The following is a 17,456-nucleotide window of genomic DNA, read 5'->3' on the forward strand; positions in this document are numbered from 1 at the left end:
ATATATATTTATTTATTTTTATAAACAAGAACAAAAATTTTCTTAAATTTTGAAATTGATATACAATTATCTAGATCATTTATATTTTGATAATTATAATAATTTTAAGAAGGCAGACCTTCAAATTTAGCCATCAAGTTACTTGATAGATCAGTCATTTTAAAGTATAGAGCTTATTGTCCATTTACTATTGAAGAAAGTTATATTGAAAAAAAAATGGGAGGAGGAAAATGAAGATAAAGCAAGTAGAATGTCTCCAGGCAAAGACAGCTTTCAATGATATGGAAATGACTTATTTAAGAAGTTCCGATCTCTAATTTGCGGTGGCAAAGAGTTTTTATATTGCATTACCATATTAAGTTTATAAACAGGTAGGTTAAATATTATTTTCATTTTTTAAATATGCTAAAACAAGAATAAGTATTATGCATTCCAGTACATTTAATAGATATAAGTAATTTAAATAATATATGTGTGACTAAATGCATTGCTTAGTTCTAAGTCAAATTCTCTTGGTGGAACTTTTAAGTATAGATGTCAAGCATTTAATTAACTGACAAATAGCGTGCTGTAAAATATATGAAATTATGTAACTCTATAAAAATTCCTTATTGATGAACAGATTAGAATTGATACAGAATTTGTTTTTTTCCCTCAAGAATTTTTGTTTCAAATTTTAATTTTTTATTGAATAAATATGCCTCAAAGCTAGATTTACATGAAATATTTTATCTTTGTTTCATATATGCAAGAAAACTTATTTATAAGAGCTCCTTAACTGGAGCATTATAAATTTTAAATATTAAAGTCATTTTTCATGAATAGACTCTAATGGCAGACCTATTTCAAATAGCTAATTTACTTGATTGCGGTAATGCATAATTATCTTCATGTTTTTAACAGATAGGATAGTAATGGAGTGAGTACTGGGAGTCGATAATGAATGACAGTCATTAAGAATTAAATTTAACTTCAAAACGGCTTAGTAAGAGGCAAGTTTAAAAAAAATAAAAGTGTAATATTTCAATCTAATAGCAAATTTAGAAGAGTGATGAGGAGGTTAATTTTTTTTTCTTGCGGCAAGTTAAACGTGCAAAAAATGCATTAAATAAATCTCGACGGATATTAAACTCTTACGTTTGTCAGAGAATCACGTAACGATTTCACTTAACGCACCGTTAATTTTACCTTCACTTCGTTTAGATATCGAACGCATCCATTTTTGAAGAGATATGATTAAACCATCAATTAAAGAGGCAGAGAATGTTTGTTTTAGAGGCCCGGTGATTAGAACTTAACCTGGACCGGGACTACATGATGTGTCCACACTGTCCCACAGATAAGGGGGCGGGTCCATAGATCGCCAGACCTCCCAGGGCGAGACCCTCCCCGACATGAAAAAGGCCGCTTTGGCCTTGATACACGAATGCCCCCGAGCTACATCGGGATTGCTAATCTTTCCATCCTCTCTCTCTCTCTCTATACAGCACACCCTGACTTTTTCTAACTATGAAATTCTGTATCAAATTATTTCGACGAAATGTAAGTTGGTATGTGGTCCTCTGAAGCTTAACTGGTTGATGGCAGAGGGAATTCTAAGATGTTACCGTAATAGTAGGTCTACATTTTTTTCACATTGCTTTAGTTGGTCTTTTCTCTTCTGAAACGTGACGTTTGACCAGTGGCAAAGCTTACTTACTACGACTATTATTCCCTCTTTGGCTTTATCTATTTTCATTCATCGATTAACCGAAATAATTTTCTTTCTCCACAGAAATCATTAGAATTGTCTCATGCACGACAAGATGCCAAGAGTTACTTGATATTTTATCTTCGGAGCAAAATTCTCATTTTTAACTTACTCAACTAACTTGAAGGTTCGAATAATTGAAACGTTACAGCAAACTATATAACATTTTAGTGGCAAAAAAGAAACGAATTGAAAAGAATTGCAGCTCGAAACTTGATCTTAAAGAATCTAGTTTCCCTGTAGCAATCTTGAATGATATAACATTTATACAAAGTCCCTAATATTCTGGCCTCACGCCGTTAGACATTTGCTACAGTCCTGCCCGGAGCGTTACGGTGTTTCTAATCTGTATTTCTTCACTTAAGAGGTCTAGACCAATTATCAAACCGCACATAAATAAAGTGGCGTATGCTTATGAATGAAAATGTTTTACTCACGGTATTGTAACTGGAAATTCCGGTCCGAGTAGTTTAGCTCCTTCCCAAAAACAGTCGAGGGGTGTAATAATCGCACAAGGAAACAAGTTCTCTAAAATCTAAAAATATTCCACAGATAGCATCAATAATACATAATTAAAAGAAAGCAATAAAAAATAAAATAATGATTTATATAAATTGATAAACAAAATTACCGAGTCTATATAATGTGCGTCAAAACTTGGTACACTCGGGGAATAACATAAATCTTTTAATCTCCAAGTCCTTTAAAAAGGATACATTTTTTTTTTTATTAAATATTCTTTTCGTTTCAAATTGTATTGCTTACTTATTACACTTACACATCAAACATGTCAACCACGACTTGAGTCGCTTCTTTTACCGTCCGAAGATGGGTAAGCAAGGTTTCTTGATTTAAAACATTGACTCCCTGATAACGGGGAGTTTGTATTATTATCTGGTTTGTACTACCGAAACCTTGACCTACCGTGTTTCTAATGTAAGCCAATTCTCTCTCTAATCGGCCTCCTTCTGCAAAAAATATATATAATTATTTAATGAATAATAGAATAATCTAAGATCTTAGTATATTAAAATAACCCTGAATTAGCGGATAAAACTTTATAAAATTGACATATTAATAAAAATATCCTAATTTATAATGAAGCAAGTAACTAATTATGTTATTAATTAATAATAAAAGTTAATTAAGCAAATAAAATTCAAAATGTTCCGAGACATTAAGCATGTTTAATTGCAATAGAAATCAGATTTAAATTTATAATGTCATTAAATTTACATTAGCATTGTTATTTTTTAATTGAATTTATATGTTATTTTACAACTTGCCTACAGCTTATCATAAATCTACAAATCTAATTATCATATAAATCATCACACTTACACGGTGATTGACTTAAAGTTGATAATTGAGATTTTACTAGCTTGCTTTATATAATCAGCAATGTTTATAGCAAAGGAATTATCATTTGCTGTAAATATTGCTGAATATGTAGCTAGAGATACAATAACAGATACATTAATTATATATAATCTCTACATTGTAAATCAACGTTTTTTTTAAATTAAGTCAAATTTTAGTATATATATATATATTTTACATTATCAACAGAGCCTGATTTAGACTTACTGTAGCTCTAAGCTATGACATGAGGCCCTTCTCCTCCTCCTCCAAATAATAAATTTAAAAGTGTAAGGCCTTAGCTGTAGCCTAGTGATATTTACATTTTTATTATAGTAAATCGGCTTAAAGAATTAAAATTTTCATAATTATTAACCGAAAATAATACAGATTTTCAAAGATAGAGTTTAGTAAACTCGGATGAAAATAAAAACCAGTAAAATTAGAATAGAAACGGCACTTAAGGAGCATTAATATTTATCAAAGCTACACACAAGATTCTAAAAAAAGACGGAAAATTCAGAAACAGCGATCATTTTACTCGAACCCACTAAACAGTGCTACTACGCTTCTCTATTAAAATTTATTATCGCTGAGTGTCGCGTGTCGCCTGTCAACTTGCATCCTTTAAAAACTTTCAGGATTCGCTTACAAATAACCTCTCCTTATTACCGGATTTAAGAATGTTTAGCGACAGACAGCACGTGTTATCAATTTACTCATAAAAACCGCAATCACGTGACGCACCATAAATATCCTCGGTTAAAAAGTAAACGAAGCTGAGTATCCGGGCGAATCCTTTCTCCCGTGTACGGTACTTCTACCAATTTACGTCCTAAGAAAAGTAAAGACAGAGCGAATTAGTCGTAGATAGTAGGTAGAGTTGGTGTGACAGATAACGAAGACCACACACGATGGGCATGTCAAGGTCGCGCATTATCCACTAGATCTGTGGACAACGGTCTTATGCAGGGGTGCGGGAGTTTTTTTTCCCTCTGTTGTGGTTAACTTCCTTTCTGTTCGACATTCTGGCGTCAAGTAGTGTGTATCTTCGGAGAACAACAAAATTGGAGGAGAATTCACAGAAAATAGAAGTCGTAGTACTAGTGTCAAAATATATTAATAAAGGGCTTCAAAAAAACAGAAATATATATAGATAAAGTAATTGTATTTAACCCCGAATCGCCTTAATTTTTTTTCTGTTAGATTCCTTTTTCTTAAACCTGTCTAAATGCTTTTATTATCATCTATTTTAGTAGAAAATTAAAGAGTAACTGTGTAAAAGCAAAGAATGTAGCAGATTCCAACGCGACCGCTTCTCGTGTAGTCAGATGGGGTAGGTCTAATCACGTGACAGTGGGGGAGAGATCCCAGGAAATAGAGATGTCAGACACACCTCCACCATGCCATCGATAGCTCAGGCCACACCTGTGCTTTCTACAGCAGCTGCTAGAGGAAACGAACTGCCCTTTTTTAAATTAGAACCTCTTTCCCCAGTTTTCAGTTTCCTTGACCTTCTTTCACGGTTTCTTCCTTGTTTTTAATGCTTATAAATATAGAAGACAAACTAATTAACACTTTTAAGGAAATTCGGCGATTGATTAATATGTACATAGGATGTATACGTATAAATCTGACATTTTTTATAGTAGAAATTGAAAAAAATGCAGAGAATAAAACTGGTCAAAAGATAGCCAGAAGGTAATCCGGATTGACTTCGTTCTTTTCAACATGACCAAAGAAAATTTCCAGATGAGAAGATTTACTGCTTCGCCTCTTATCTCTTCTTGACGCAATATATCCTGCATGTCGCTCTGAAGAAATAAATGGCGAAGAACGATTACCACTCGGAATATATTGCTTCCACATTCCAATTAATTTCGAAACTATCGCCGCTTAAGAGATATGATGCAATTTTACTTTAGGCAGATTCATTCCATTACATCTTTCATTTTATATTGCTCATCTTTAATTGCTTTACATTAAAATTCCTTTCGAAGAAGAACCATTCTTCCGTGGAATTAATGTTCTTTAAACTGACACCGGAAACAATTAGCGGAAAGGACTCTTCCCGTTTGTAACTTTACAAAAACACGATGGAAGATCTGTACTTCATCAACCGTGTGGGTTTTCTAGAATCTCCATTTCGTTCGCCTCTTTTAATAGTCCCAAACAAAAGGTCTCCCCCCTCGTTTCCTTGGATATTACTAGAATTCCTTAATTCACTTAGACGAGATGTCAAATGCTTAAATCGGAGTCTTGGCGAAATAAAAAACACATGACCATTTGTACCGCACCCATATAGAAATTAAGACGTGATAATTTCCTCTAATAGCTCTTTCCCTTTCCCCTCAAGAATAAAAGGTGTGTGTTTGCATTATTACAGAAACGTTGACTTACCTTCTACCCACAATTTCTCGACATTAGACTGCAAAGTGGCAGATTTAAGTCCGACACAAAAAGTAGAAAGCACAAGAAGTCCAACAAAAACTACTTTTCCCGCATTCCTCTGAATGAAGCATCCTAATTGGAATAGATAGCACTGCAACTTTGCCCTCAGCCACAGTGCAGCTCTGTTTCCAGTCGCTTTTCCCTAAAATAAAAAAAAAGCACTTATTATTTTTTCATTTGGATATATTTTTATTCTAATTCAACCATATTCATTAGTAATAGGAAAAGCATTGTTAAAATATATCCATAAATTTATCAAAGGTTTCGTAAAAAATTTAAATAAAAAGTATAATGGCTGTGAAAATTTCATGTTTAAAAGCTTCAAAAAATTTTATTCACTCTAACTGAATAAGATTTCGTATTAAGTAACGTTAAGGTATACACGCTCCCTTTGCTCCATCAAATATTTGTTTTGTCTCCTTATCAATTCATATTATTACAATTATTGGCAGGAGAAGCACGTTACTGGTTTGAATAGTAATTGAATAGAAGGCATCAATCAAGAGGGATAAAGAAGTGACAAGCCAAAAAAGAGGAGGAAAAAAGGCAAGATTGGCCCATTTGCCGGTTGCAATTCGAAACACGAGCACGAAGAAACTCCAACACACCACCTGCCGTTGAGAAATTTACAGCTAGAGGGCCCACGATGTGTGGCCATTTCCTAGAAGGGATACGCTCGACCGGTAGGCCGTATCCGAGGGAGCATCCGGAAACTGTTAAACACGGCCGAGATCGAAGTGGATTTCAATGATTTAACTTAACTTCTGGTTTGGTGTGATAAGTACCGGTTTCGTATCCTTCTATTGGAATGATGGACGAAACGGCGTGACCATTTTATAAAGAGATAGGCTTATTACCACCGGAAACCTGTTTGATGAACAAAAGTTTCAAATCACTTCCTGATCTTTAGCGCATCTCATTAAAAGAGAAACCAAAAACCAGTTACATTCTCTTAACTACCTTGCTCGAATTTCTTTATCTTTATTTTTTCTTCTCCCCTTTTCTTAAAATTCACGGTTAAGTTAACAGAACTTTAACCTCGATTTTACTTTTTTTTCCGTTGAACGGAATTTAATTTAATCTTTAAACTGTGCGTCTGTATATATACATACACGAGCGCAGCCTCTTAATAGTACATTTTAATCTTTGAGGATTATATCCTGTTATGAAAGGGAAGGCACTCACCTTATTAATCTGTGCTAAAGCCGTTGCAGCATCCGTCCAACTAGTCCTGGTGACGAGATCCACGTGCAGTCTTTCCTTCTTGATATAAAAAGGAGTAACACCGTTACTGTTACCAGTTGAAATCATTTTAATCCCATAGTAGTACGAGAGCAGAGACACGCTGCCGTATGCAGTATCCTGGGAACATTCATTGTGTGTGTATGTGTATGTTTATGTGCGTATGCGTGTCCGTGTGTGTCTATGTGTGTGTGTGTGGGCCACCCACTTTCAGGACCAACTGTAGAAGCGCAGGGGGGATGTATTTGCATTCGGTGCTCCTCCCATCCACGTGATTGATGTGATGTTCCCATTGGACGATTCTCTCACACGTTCCGAAGCCGGCGGGCCGTACATTAGTTGCTAGGCAACGGATCACCGACGTCGTCCGGACCACACACGTTGCCTAGCCACCAAAGAGGAAAAATGGGCCAAAATAATCGCGCGACATTTTTTTTTCTTTCTAAAGTCCCATTGGAGCCTAGTGGCCCTTTTAAAATCGTTTTAAGACATTTTTCATTGGTGGGGCTACGAATGACGTCATTTATTATTATTATTATTATTATAACTTTTTTATAATTTTTTAAACTAGAAATTTTACAGTTTTAAATTAATTGTTATAACAGTGGAAAGTGAAGCTATAATTATAATGAAAAAATTAAATTCAATTCATTTTTTATTTTATATTAAATAATAACCAATTTTTTTAATTAAACATTATATTTTAACATACGAATTAATTATATTTTTAAAAATAATANCACGTCCCCAGAGGTGCCATCGCATCCTGCAAAAGCACGAGCATCTATACAACTTCCATCGAAATTACGTCACTCGCGACTCTTAACACATGTACACAATTCTTTGTACTATTTTTAAAAATAATAATAATAATAATAATTGTAGGAATTAATTACCAGACGTAATTACTTCTAAATTAACAGTTAAACATGTCATTAATTTTATATCCGCATTCAGAAAATTTCTTATTGATAATTTTCTTTCATTTATTTATTTTATTTATCAATAAACATTATCAAAAATCTCTTATTAACACTCTTAAAACATTGCAAACTTCACATAAATTATTCCTTATTTCCTATTATAGTTTACATCTGATAAGGACAAATTTGTAATTTATATAATTATTTTTAGTAGTATAACAGGCAAAAAATATATATATATATAATACAACACGGTTAATCGAATTTTGGCCCATCCTGTACTGTTTTTCATACGTGAAATAGAACAGGGTGGCCCAAAATTCCGTTAACCGTGTTGTATTTTTGTATCGATTTTAATGGTAAAACGAGTAAAAATTATTACGGAATTTTTACGAAAAGTTCTATCATTACGGCATATTTTTACGATTATCTTTATTATAATAAATAATAAAACGAATACAGTCGTTTACAATGATTTAATCTTTACAACGGTTAACTGACTTTTGGACCACCCTATATAATTTACTTTTTTTTTAATATTTAAAACTTTTAATAGCGTAAAAAGCATTTAAGAAAAAGAGATGTTTAAGGAAAATGCGAAGAGATTCTCTCACTCGGCCCCTTTATAATAATACATTTTATTTTAGTGGGAAGCAATGAAATTTAATTGCCCTCATACCGGTCGCATGTACTACAGTACGGACATATAAAAGATGCTTGGTACAATATTGTTTATTGGACGTTTAAGTTATTTTTCGAATTTAAAGCGGGATAAGGGAAACGAATGACATCTTGTGTGGCCCTTTCCCTCATTCCCCGGTAGTTGCTTTTGTTAGAGGGTTTGAGGGTTCCCCTCTCCGCGACATCCACGCCTAGTTGTTGTTTATAGAGTCTCGGGACGGGAGAAACACGATATTTGTCTTTAATAACACGCAGCTGTTCTCCTAATTATATAGGGCCTATAGGTAACAATCGTGTGACTACTCCCAAATAGTGAAGCGTAATTAAAGCCCTCTATTTGGCCTTCCATGTAGCATTTTGACAATTGAAACAGACAACCGACTGTTACTTCTCTTCACATTTAAATATATTGTCTACATTCTCTAAATGGTATTTAAAGGAAAAAAAAAATTAAGGGGTTTCCAAACTGATGAAGACTCTTCGAGTAACGAATTCCCAAATCATTTAATTATTTCTTATGCTTTTTTTTTTGTCGAGAACTTTAGAAAATATCACTTTTAAACACGCTTCTATCGTTTTATCTTTAAGATGAACATTTACAAGTAAATTTTATATTAAAAAATTCTTAAAATATTTACAAAACTTGATATTTTAATATTAATTTAACAGTAGAAAGTTGATCTCTTTAATAACGTTTCCTATATAAACACTCAGCAATAGTTTTATGTTAAGTAATTCTTAATTGTGATAGAATATGGCAAATTGCTTATAGCATACTCTGTTATCGGGCCGTTTGGTCAGGGCCCAGAACACAGGAGGCCCCAAAATTTAGTGCTTTACGTAGGAAAGTGGACAAAGTAAAGTTTCTTTTGATAAAATATTGAGTTTTATCCATACATTTTAATGGTTTTTTAGAGGGATGAAACATGAAATTTCTAACTGGAAAGGGGCCCTATACTTCTAATTCTTGTTTAGTAATATTAATTTATTTAGAGTACTAAATTCGACATTATGTACACTATAATTAAATTGAGTTTTAATAATCTTAATTGTTTTAATTAATAATCTTTATGTTTAGAACGTTTTTGCTAATGTTTTCTATATAATAATGTTTTATATTTTGCGAAATAATTAATATTCGATATGAAAATATAATACTAAAATTTTATATACTGAAATAATCTGAAAGGGAGGAACATTTTACTGTTCATCATCATAAAAATTGTAAGATGTCGATCAAAAAGTGTTTCATCTTTCAGATTTCAAAGCCTTTTTTAAAGAGAAGGAAACATTTTAAAGAAGGAAACGTCAGAAAAATGTATTAGTTAACGGATAAAGCTATGAATTCGTATCATTAAAATCTCCGTATAAAAGTTTATTATGTGAATTATTTGAAGTTTTTATTCTATAAATAATTATCTTTTTAAAACTCTCTTCTTACTCTTTTTTTAAATAGTTTTATTTTATTTTAATTTATATAAAATTTATACAGTTTTTAAGTGTTTTTAATGTTTGATGCTTAAACTTTACTGATTAGGAAAACACCTGAAACTTTAGGAAAACTTATCAAAATAACTACCCACTAATTATAGCCTAATTGAAAGTTTTGATGTTATTAATTGGGATTTTTATATGAAAAAAAGACAAATAATATATTTGCGAACCAAGTTATCGTGGAGGGCTACGTGGGTGGGCTTCATTCGTCAACTAGCCATCAGCACCCTGCAGCTAACTGTAGAGAGGGATTGGACAATTGAGGGCTAATTGTTAACCTTTATCTGACCTTGTTCCTGACTTTTTTAACTGACATAAACCAGAGTTAGCATGGAAATTATAACGCGCATCCCGAGACCTGTACCTTTTTTTTCCCCGAATCTTATCCCCATGTTTATGATTGTATATAAGATTGGAGTATTAATAAAGTAAGAATCTTCGTTTGGATCTTCTATTGTAGACCTTACGTAATGTTAGAATGTAGAAAAACGTGGCTATATCACTTAGTGATATAGTCACGTTATTAGACTCTCAATAGCTTGTAACTATTGAGAGTCTGATAACACGTTAGACCATTGTAAGCGTGAGAAACCAACTAGATCTACCCCTTTAGATTGAGAATCGAACCCTCTTTCTCGTGTTTTTTTTTTCTGTAATCTTTTAATGAAGAATTGTTATTGTTAAAGTGTTAAAATTTGACTTGTATTTAAATAAGAAGAGTAGAAGGCCTTTTCATATGATGCTTTGTTTTTCTGTCAGGCAAAAACTTGAGCACATTGGCAACAAACACTTTGGGAGGAGTACAAACCTGCTATAAAGAAAGAATCATTAGAGTTATGAGGCTACAAAATTTAATTTTAATCTTCTATTTGATAGGGAGTGGCACCGCTCCACTCCTTTGATTCTTGTGATGTCCAGGGGGCATAAAGGAGATAAGACCGGCGGCACAAGAAACATTTTAATGAGAAAGGCCCAAAGTATGTGTTTACACCTGGCCCACAGACAGATGGGGAGGGAGATGAAATCAAATCCTTTGTCAGAGGACACGCAAGGGCTCCTTTTCACAATCCGTCACTAATTCGATTGGAAATGGTCCCCGAGGGCACCCTCGTCTTATTTTTGTCACGGTCCTGCCTTTTCCTCTTCTTTCAACCGGTTTAAATTTTAAATTTTTAAATAATTATCGCATAACTTTTTTCTAGTCTTTTCATCTCATGTAGATATGCCTTTTTTCCCTTCTATTATCAACTAAAGGTTCTAAATCTCAGAGCGGAGTAACATAATTTATTTCTCTATAAATCTAGATCTCAATTGGCTATTGCTGAAATAAATAAATCGGGTTAAGAATTAATATAAAAAATAAATATTGAACTTTAAGTGACCGAATTCTCTCGAAGATTACTTTAAAAATTTAATAATTACACGCACTTAAAAAGAAAAAAAAACGTTTCCCCTGTTCTTTAAGACTTTCTTCAATCTAGAATAAATAATTTATCAATTAAATTATAAATTTAAACCCTGGAAATGATTTAAAACCTTGTAAAAAGGGATGAATATGATCAGTCATGCGAATGATAGAGAAAAAACGATGACGGTGCCTTGAACTTATAGAGTTGTTATTGAAGGATTGTATACATTATATTAGTTGTAGAGCAGATAAGGTAAGTTGTTGATGAAGAAAGTCAGACAATGCTTAACTTTACTGCTTACCTTCTCCATTTACTTGGGTGGTCGACCTAACAAGCAGAGGCGGCTTCTTTGATCTCCGGTATGTTCTAATGGAGATATTAGCCAGGGATAGGCCTTCCACGTGATCTCCAGGTGTCGGTAGCTACAGGACATTTTCTCCTCCACTTGTACAAAATTGCTGCCATTTGTGCTTGAATTGCTCTCTTTCGATAATTATACAATCGATTCAGATATAGTTTTCCAACTTGTATATATGTAAAACATTCATAATCTAAATACTGTATTGTAAGAATGGAACTGGACAGTGATTGAGGTATATTTAGCGTAATAATTGCCCTCCAATCAATTGATATCTGGCAAGATTTTTACGTAGTAAAATATTGTTAAAAATTATATAAGTAAATGAAGAGAAAAGATTTATGAAAGGAATTTTAGAATGTGCTCAAACATAAATAAATTGTGAGAAGTGTTTGATAAATAGTCGTTAATTACATAAAGTCTAGGTCTAAGTGCAATCTTTGCAAACTGTAGTTGCATCAGAGATATTCATCGTATAAATCGGTTGCTTCTTTCAGCAGTCATCTTTCCTACAGAAGAGGCAAGACCAATCTAGAAATGCAATAAATAAAACATTCATTTTTCAATTACATAATAAAATATTGGAGAAGACGAGTTTACTATTTTTTAAATTATAATTTAAAAAACTTTTCTTTGTTAAGATATCGCCTGATCATTTCTACCTCCAGAATAAATATTGCTTAATTAACCAGTAAGATGATCTGCAATCTTGATTCACCATTGCAGATCCTAGCTATTAAGTTTCTGTTAAATCAAAATGACCGCATCAATATAATATAATATATCACAATATAATATAATATATTATTATACATATGTACTAGATTGACCATATTGTTTATGGCCCAAACCGGGAAAGTTTTAAAAAGTGAGTGAAAAATGGATTTAAAAATGGCTAAACAGATTATTTTAAAAAATTATTTATATAAATTAGCCTATAAATTGGTTATATCGCATTAGAAGACCTGTTTAAAATTTTATTCTATTTTTTTTTTTAGGGTTAAAAACAAGATAGCAAGGAGCATCAGGAATAGATTTGTGTACGAATTTTGCCCCCTTTTTTTTATAAATTAAATCTGAAAAGACTTATAAGTGTATAAAGTATACACACGTAAAAAATGTATTTTAGAATGAAAAGTAATGTTTGTTTTTAATTATATTTTATTTTTATTTACTTTTAATTTTGGTTAAAGAGAACACGTGTACTCTTTGCTCCCCCGAATATGCCAACTTATACCCATACAGATTCTCAAATATGTGATGTAAATGGTGCATTATGCGAATTACAAGTTGTAATAACAATTTACGCGTTAGGAAAACTTGTAATTCGGAAAGATTTCTAAATAAGAGAACCTATAAACTCTTATCCACTGTATCTTAAACGAACAATCGAATGAATCCAATAAAGATAAACGTATATCGTTCGTTGTAAAAGTTGTATTTTACCTTAATCCAACGTCTCAATTATTTTTTTATTGTTAAAATGCGAAATTTTAATCTTAATGGCATAAAAAAACAAATAATTTTAGTATTAAAATGCTTTTTCTGATAAGCAAATAAAGCTTTTTAACGATAAAATTACGTGTTTAATCACGCGAAGCTCGCTAGAAATTGGAATTTTTTTTAAATACTATACATTTATAATATAAAAATATTAAATTAGTAAAGCTTTTAGATCCACTTGCACACGAATATAATCCGCAGGTTCAAGATTTTATAAGAATGAAAAATGTCCAGATTTGAACTTTATAACTTAAAGTAACACCTCGGTAATAAAATAACCATAAAAGAAAATCTTAAAGTAATTTAAAATAAAAAGAAAAAAAAATTTATAGGGCCTCTCGTACTTGGATAATGTTAACGCACCCAAACCTCCCAGATAAGAGAATGTGCTGATAAGAGGTCTTCCCCGAAATTGTTTTGCGGGGGTGGGTTATTATGGGTCTAAAATTCACCTGGCGCAGGTAATGGCTCGATAAGATCTCTATTCAACAATAAAAAAGATCTTTATGGAAAGCCAGTGATGCAGCTGGTGTGAAAATGAACATTTGTCAGATATCTGCAAAGTAATTACTTCAACTTTTAACTTTCATAAAATAATAATAAACTATATTATTGCCTTAAGTTTTAAGATATTGATGAATATGAAAAAAAAATCGTACACTTTGTTTCGAATACCTTCCTTTATTTAATGACTTGTCGAAAGATTATACTTAACCATATACAAGATTTTCTTATATAGACTATACATAAGTTTATTTATTAAATTATATACACATAGAGACTGGAATAATATCGATATCAGACAGTTCTTCCTAGAACTGATTTATCCTTGATAATTTATGAAGGAGTTTTTTGAGGATTGTGTATACAATTGACTATAACACGCAGACAGTCCATAGCCTTTATACTATGTAAGAACGATACTAAACTGCACCAATAAATTATATTATTAATCATATAAATGAGAATATATAAAGATCTAAGATCAATTTTTATTCAGTATAATATTAAAGTTCTGTCTATAATAATGCTTTCCCTCACCCCATTTATTCGTTTCGTGTTTGTTAGATATAAAAATATAAAACCAACTTTATATATATATATATATATATATAACTATTCAGTTGGGGCGTAGAATATAAAATATCCAACTTAAGGCTACAATAAAGGAATATTAAACTGTTGATGTGTATTTAGTCACACTCGTTCTAGTCATTAACTTATTGTAAATTGATGAACCGCAAAATTTACTAATTACATATAGGCCTACGTATGCATGGGGGCATTTACATGATATTTTCTCCAGACAAAAGACTCTTTCAAGCGGATCTAGCTCTTATTATTCATTAATTAAAGATAAATAACGCGTTTTCTTAGTGTAATGTCGTTCCTAAACTTTCGGATCGTAACCTGAGAGAAAGAGAGGGAGGGGGAAAGAAGAAAATCTCTTAAAATTAACGAGCTTTACTTCTCCCCACGGAGTATTAGAAAAGAGTCATTATCGTTAAGTTTACAGGGAGAGGAAAACGTTCCGATATCTTCTGTCGACCAATGAAAGCACTTAATCTTCCTTTAACTATCTTAAGATCCAATAGTATCGGCAGCACTTCTCCACTTGGGTGGTCTTGGCAGTGGGTCATTCGGGGTCACCGATTGTTGTTGGTTCTGTCCTTAACTGCATGTTGTCTGGCTAATATACAAACACTTTAGACCTTCTAAAACTCTTCTTCTGTTAGTGGGTGGTCTTTTTACTCCTTCTGACCTCTGCAATAGCGGGCCTTAAATAAATTAGAAGGCTTTTCTAATCCAATTTGCCTCGTAGGCAGGAAAATTTATTCATGGGCCTTCTGCGCTATCGAGTTTCGTTATGTCGTAGAATGGCTTCTTCGTAATCATTTAGCTCTCGGAGAATGCCCAATTAGAAATCCTTTTCGTTCGAGTTGCGACATTTTAAAATCTTCGTCGTAAAATCGGTCAAGTGTTTACAAATAAAGAATAATTATAAAACTTCAATGCGTTATTCTTTGTATTATTGATGTTTTTCACATTTTACTCTATGAACAATGCCACTAACTTTACTAGCACAAGCGTTATTTTTATAAAATTAAAATAAATTAATTTTTTCATCTCTACGAAACCAGCCATTTTTACGGTATTTTAACCATTTTTTATGAAATTCCAGTGTTAACGTCCACATTGATAGGAGGAGGGGAGAGAGAGATGATAACGCGACTTTTTTAAAAATAAAAATGGAAAATTATGTTTTACTTATTAAAAAAACGTATAATATCCAACTTAAAAATAACTCATCTTCCGTACACTTCAGTATTAGAGGAATACGTAAACATTTGAAAAGTAAAAATAAACAATTAACGAAATCGAGAATTTTAGGGGGAAAAGCGTTGCCATTTCCGATGGGAATTAAGCGAAATTGTGGATTTCGAAGATTGAAATGGCGTAATGTGTGGTAGAGAGCGAGTGATTTACGAAGCGATGCACGGATAGAGAAGAAACGAAAGATTTGGAGAGGATTTGAACTTGTGACGTGGAAGGATGGAAGCGAGACGACTGCAGGCAATTCCCCGCAGGTCGCGTCTGTCAAAAAATTTCACTTTGTGGTCGAGAATGTTGGGCAGACGTTTTATCGTGCACGTTAGACAGTCTGAGATAACGTTGCAGCGTGTGTGGTCCGACGACTCGACTGTAAACAGAATATACCAGACCTCACCGGTCGCCCTTATATAGCCAAACCTCGTATTTATAAAGCCTGTCCGCGTTCGACTTATCACCTTCTTATACACGATATGTAATACATATCGTAACAATCGTATCTTTATATTATAATTATAAAAATCACGCATTTAAATTTCATCACGAATTTTTGGTATCTTACGTTAAAATTTTAATTTTTAATACAAAAAAAAAAATCAACTAAACAAACGTAACTAGTGCCATCTGTAAAGTTAAAAAGTTACTAAACTTTTAACTCAAAAAACCGATTTGTCATAAGTGATAAAAAAAAATTTACTTTATGTCGTTTAGAATTTATTTGAATATTTTCGAGTGTTTTTTTATTGTGACGAATTTTTAAAAATTTATATAAATCCATTAAAAAATACATTCACGATATTTTATCGATGTAATCTTATCTTTTTGAAGTGAACATCTACTTGACCTTTGACATCAAAAGAGGCGGCGAAATAATTTTTTTACAAGCGTTAATTCTATGTTTAAAGATCAATTTTGTAATAAAAATGATGTACACAAGTTACTTACTTCCATTTAAATCGGAGAAATTGCGATAAATTTCTAAGCTGTTTATCGAGGAACACCTAAAATTTAATTCGGATGTTACACGAAGATCTGTATTATTATTATGGCATGGACACGTGCCCGAAGCCATTACATCAAAAATCCTTTCCAAAATGTTCGAGTTTTAAGGTCTGTTCGATTGGTCGGGGCACATTTTTACGAAAGTTTAATTAATTTATGGGCGTTAAGGGGTTTTAACGTCATTCTTTAGAATTTTTCATTGTAAAACTGACGTAAAAATGTGTGCTATTCCAACCTACCTGTAGACTATCGGTACAGAGACATTTTAAAAACTAAATCCGGCCTTATCGGGGGGGGGGAGCATCGAATGTAATCGCTATGTACTGCTACTGATTCAATGAGAGCCCTCTGAGAGGGCGTCAGAAACACACAACTTGTCTTGTGTTAGTGTTCAAGATGTCTTCTGAATATCGATTTCCAGATGAAGTTTGAAATAATCTGCAGTGCCGTTTAGGTCCAGTTGACTTTGTATTTAGCGTACAACGATCCTCTCCCCTCTACCGTGTGGCTCGAATGTCCTGGAACAGATCTTGTTTTCAGATTCCAAAGGCGACTTTGTTTTCCAATCATTATCAAGAAATTCTTTATATGGAATTTCTTAAGGAAAAAATAAAGCAACCACATAAAACGCTTTTCATGCAGCAGAATTGGTTTACATTAAACTTTTTTTTTACAAATTTCGTTTGCAGATTTGAACTCCGCGTTTTATCTAAACCAGTGATTCTCAAACTTTTTCGATCCACCGCCCCCTTTGTTCCATAAAGTTATACCCAACGCCCCCTAACCCATTTTCTCTTGTGTGAGAAAAGGATTGGAAATATTCTTAGGAAAACTTTTCTATGAATCTCACACTTTGTGCCCTTACTGTACATTGTTCTCATCATCTGGAAACCATTAAACGCAATGTTTCCTCTTATCAGCCCCAATTTTGCCTTTGGTCACCGTTCAATACC

At 32.7% G+C, this 17,456-nt stretch overlaps 1 protein-coding gene across 1 annotated transcript in view; it reads right to left on the reverse strand.

The window, feature by feature from the left end:
• The window catches only part of LOC111629012 (protein patched-like), a 27,420-nt gene extending 20,206 nt beyond the window's left edge, over positions 1 to 7,214 (reverse strand). Inside the window, exons 1-5 of the mRNA XM_023372874.1 lie at positions 6,746 to 7,214; positions 5,510 to 5,702; positions 2,529 to 2,718; positions 2,382 to 2,451; positions 2,188 to 2,285 (exon numbers count right to left, since the gene is read on the reverse strand). Coding sequence (XP_023228642.1) covers positions 2,188 to 2,285; positions 2,382 to 2,451; positions 2,529 to 2,718; positions 5,510 to 5,702; positions 6,746 to 6,871 — 677 coding nt within the window. The 5' untranslated portion in view covers positions 6,872 to 7,214. The remainder of the gene's footprint in view (positions 1 to 2,187; positions 2,286 to 2,381; positions 2,452 to 2,528; positions 2,719 to 5,509; positions 5,703 to 6,745) is intronic.
• Between the last annotated feature and the right edge of the window lie 10,242 nt (positions 7,215 to 17,456).

Source organism: Centruroides sculpturatus, unplaced genomic scaffold, assembly GCF_000671375.1.
Source record: "Centruroides sculpturatus isolate CEXI.00-Female unplaced genomic scaffold, Cexi_2.0 scaffold601, whole genome shotgun sequence".
NCBI lineage: Eukaryota > Metazoa > Arthropoda > Arachnida > Scorpiones > Buthidae > Centruroides > Centruroides sculpturatus.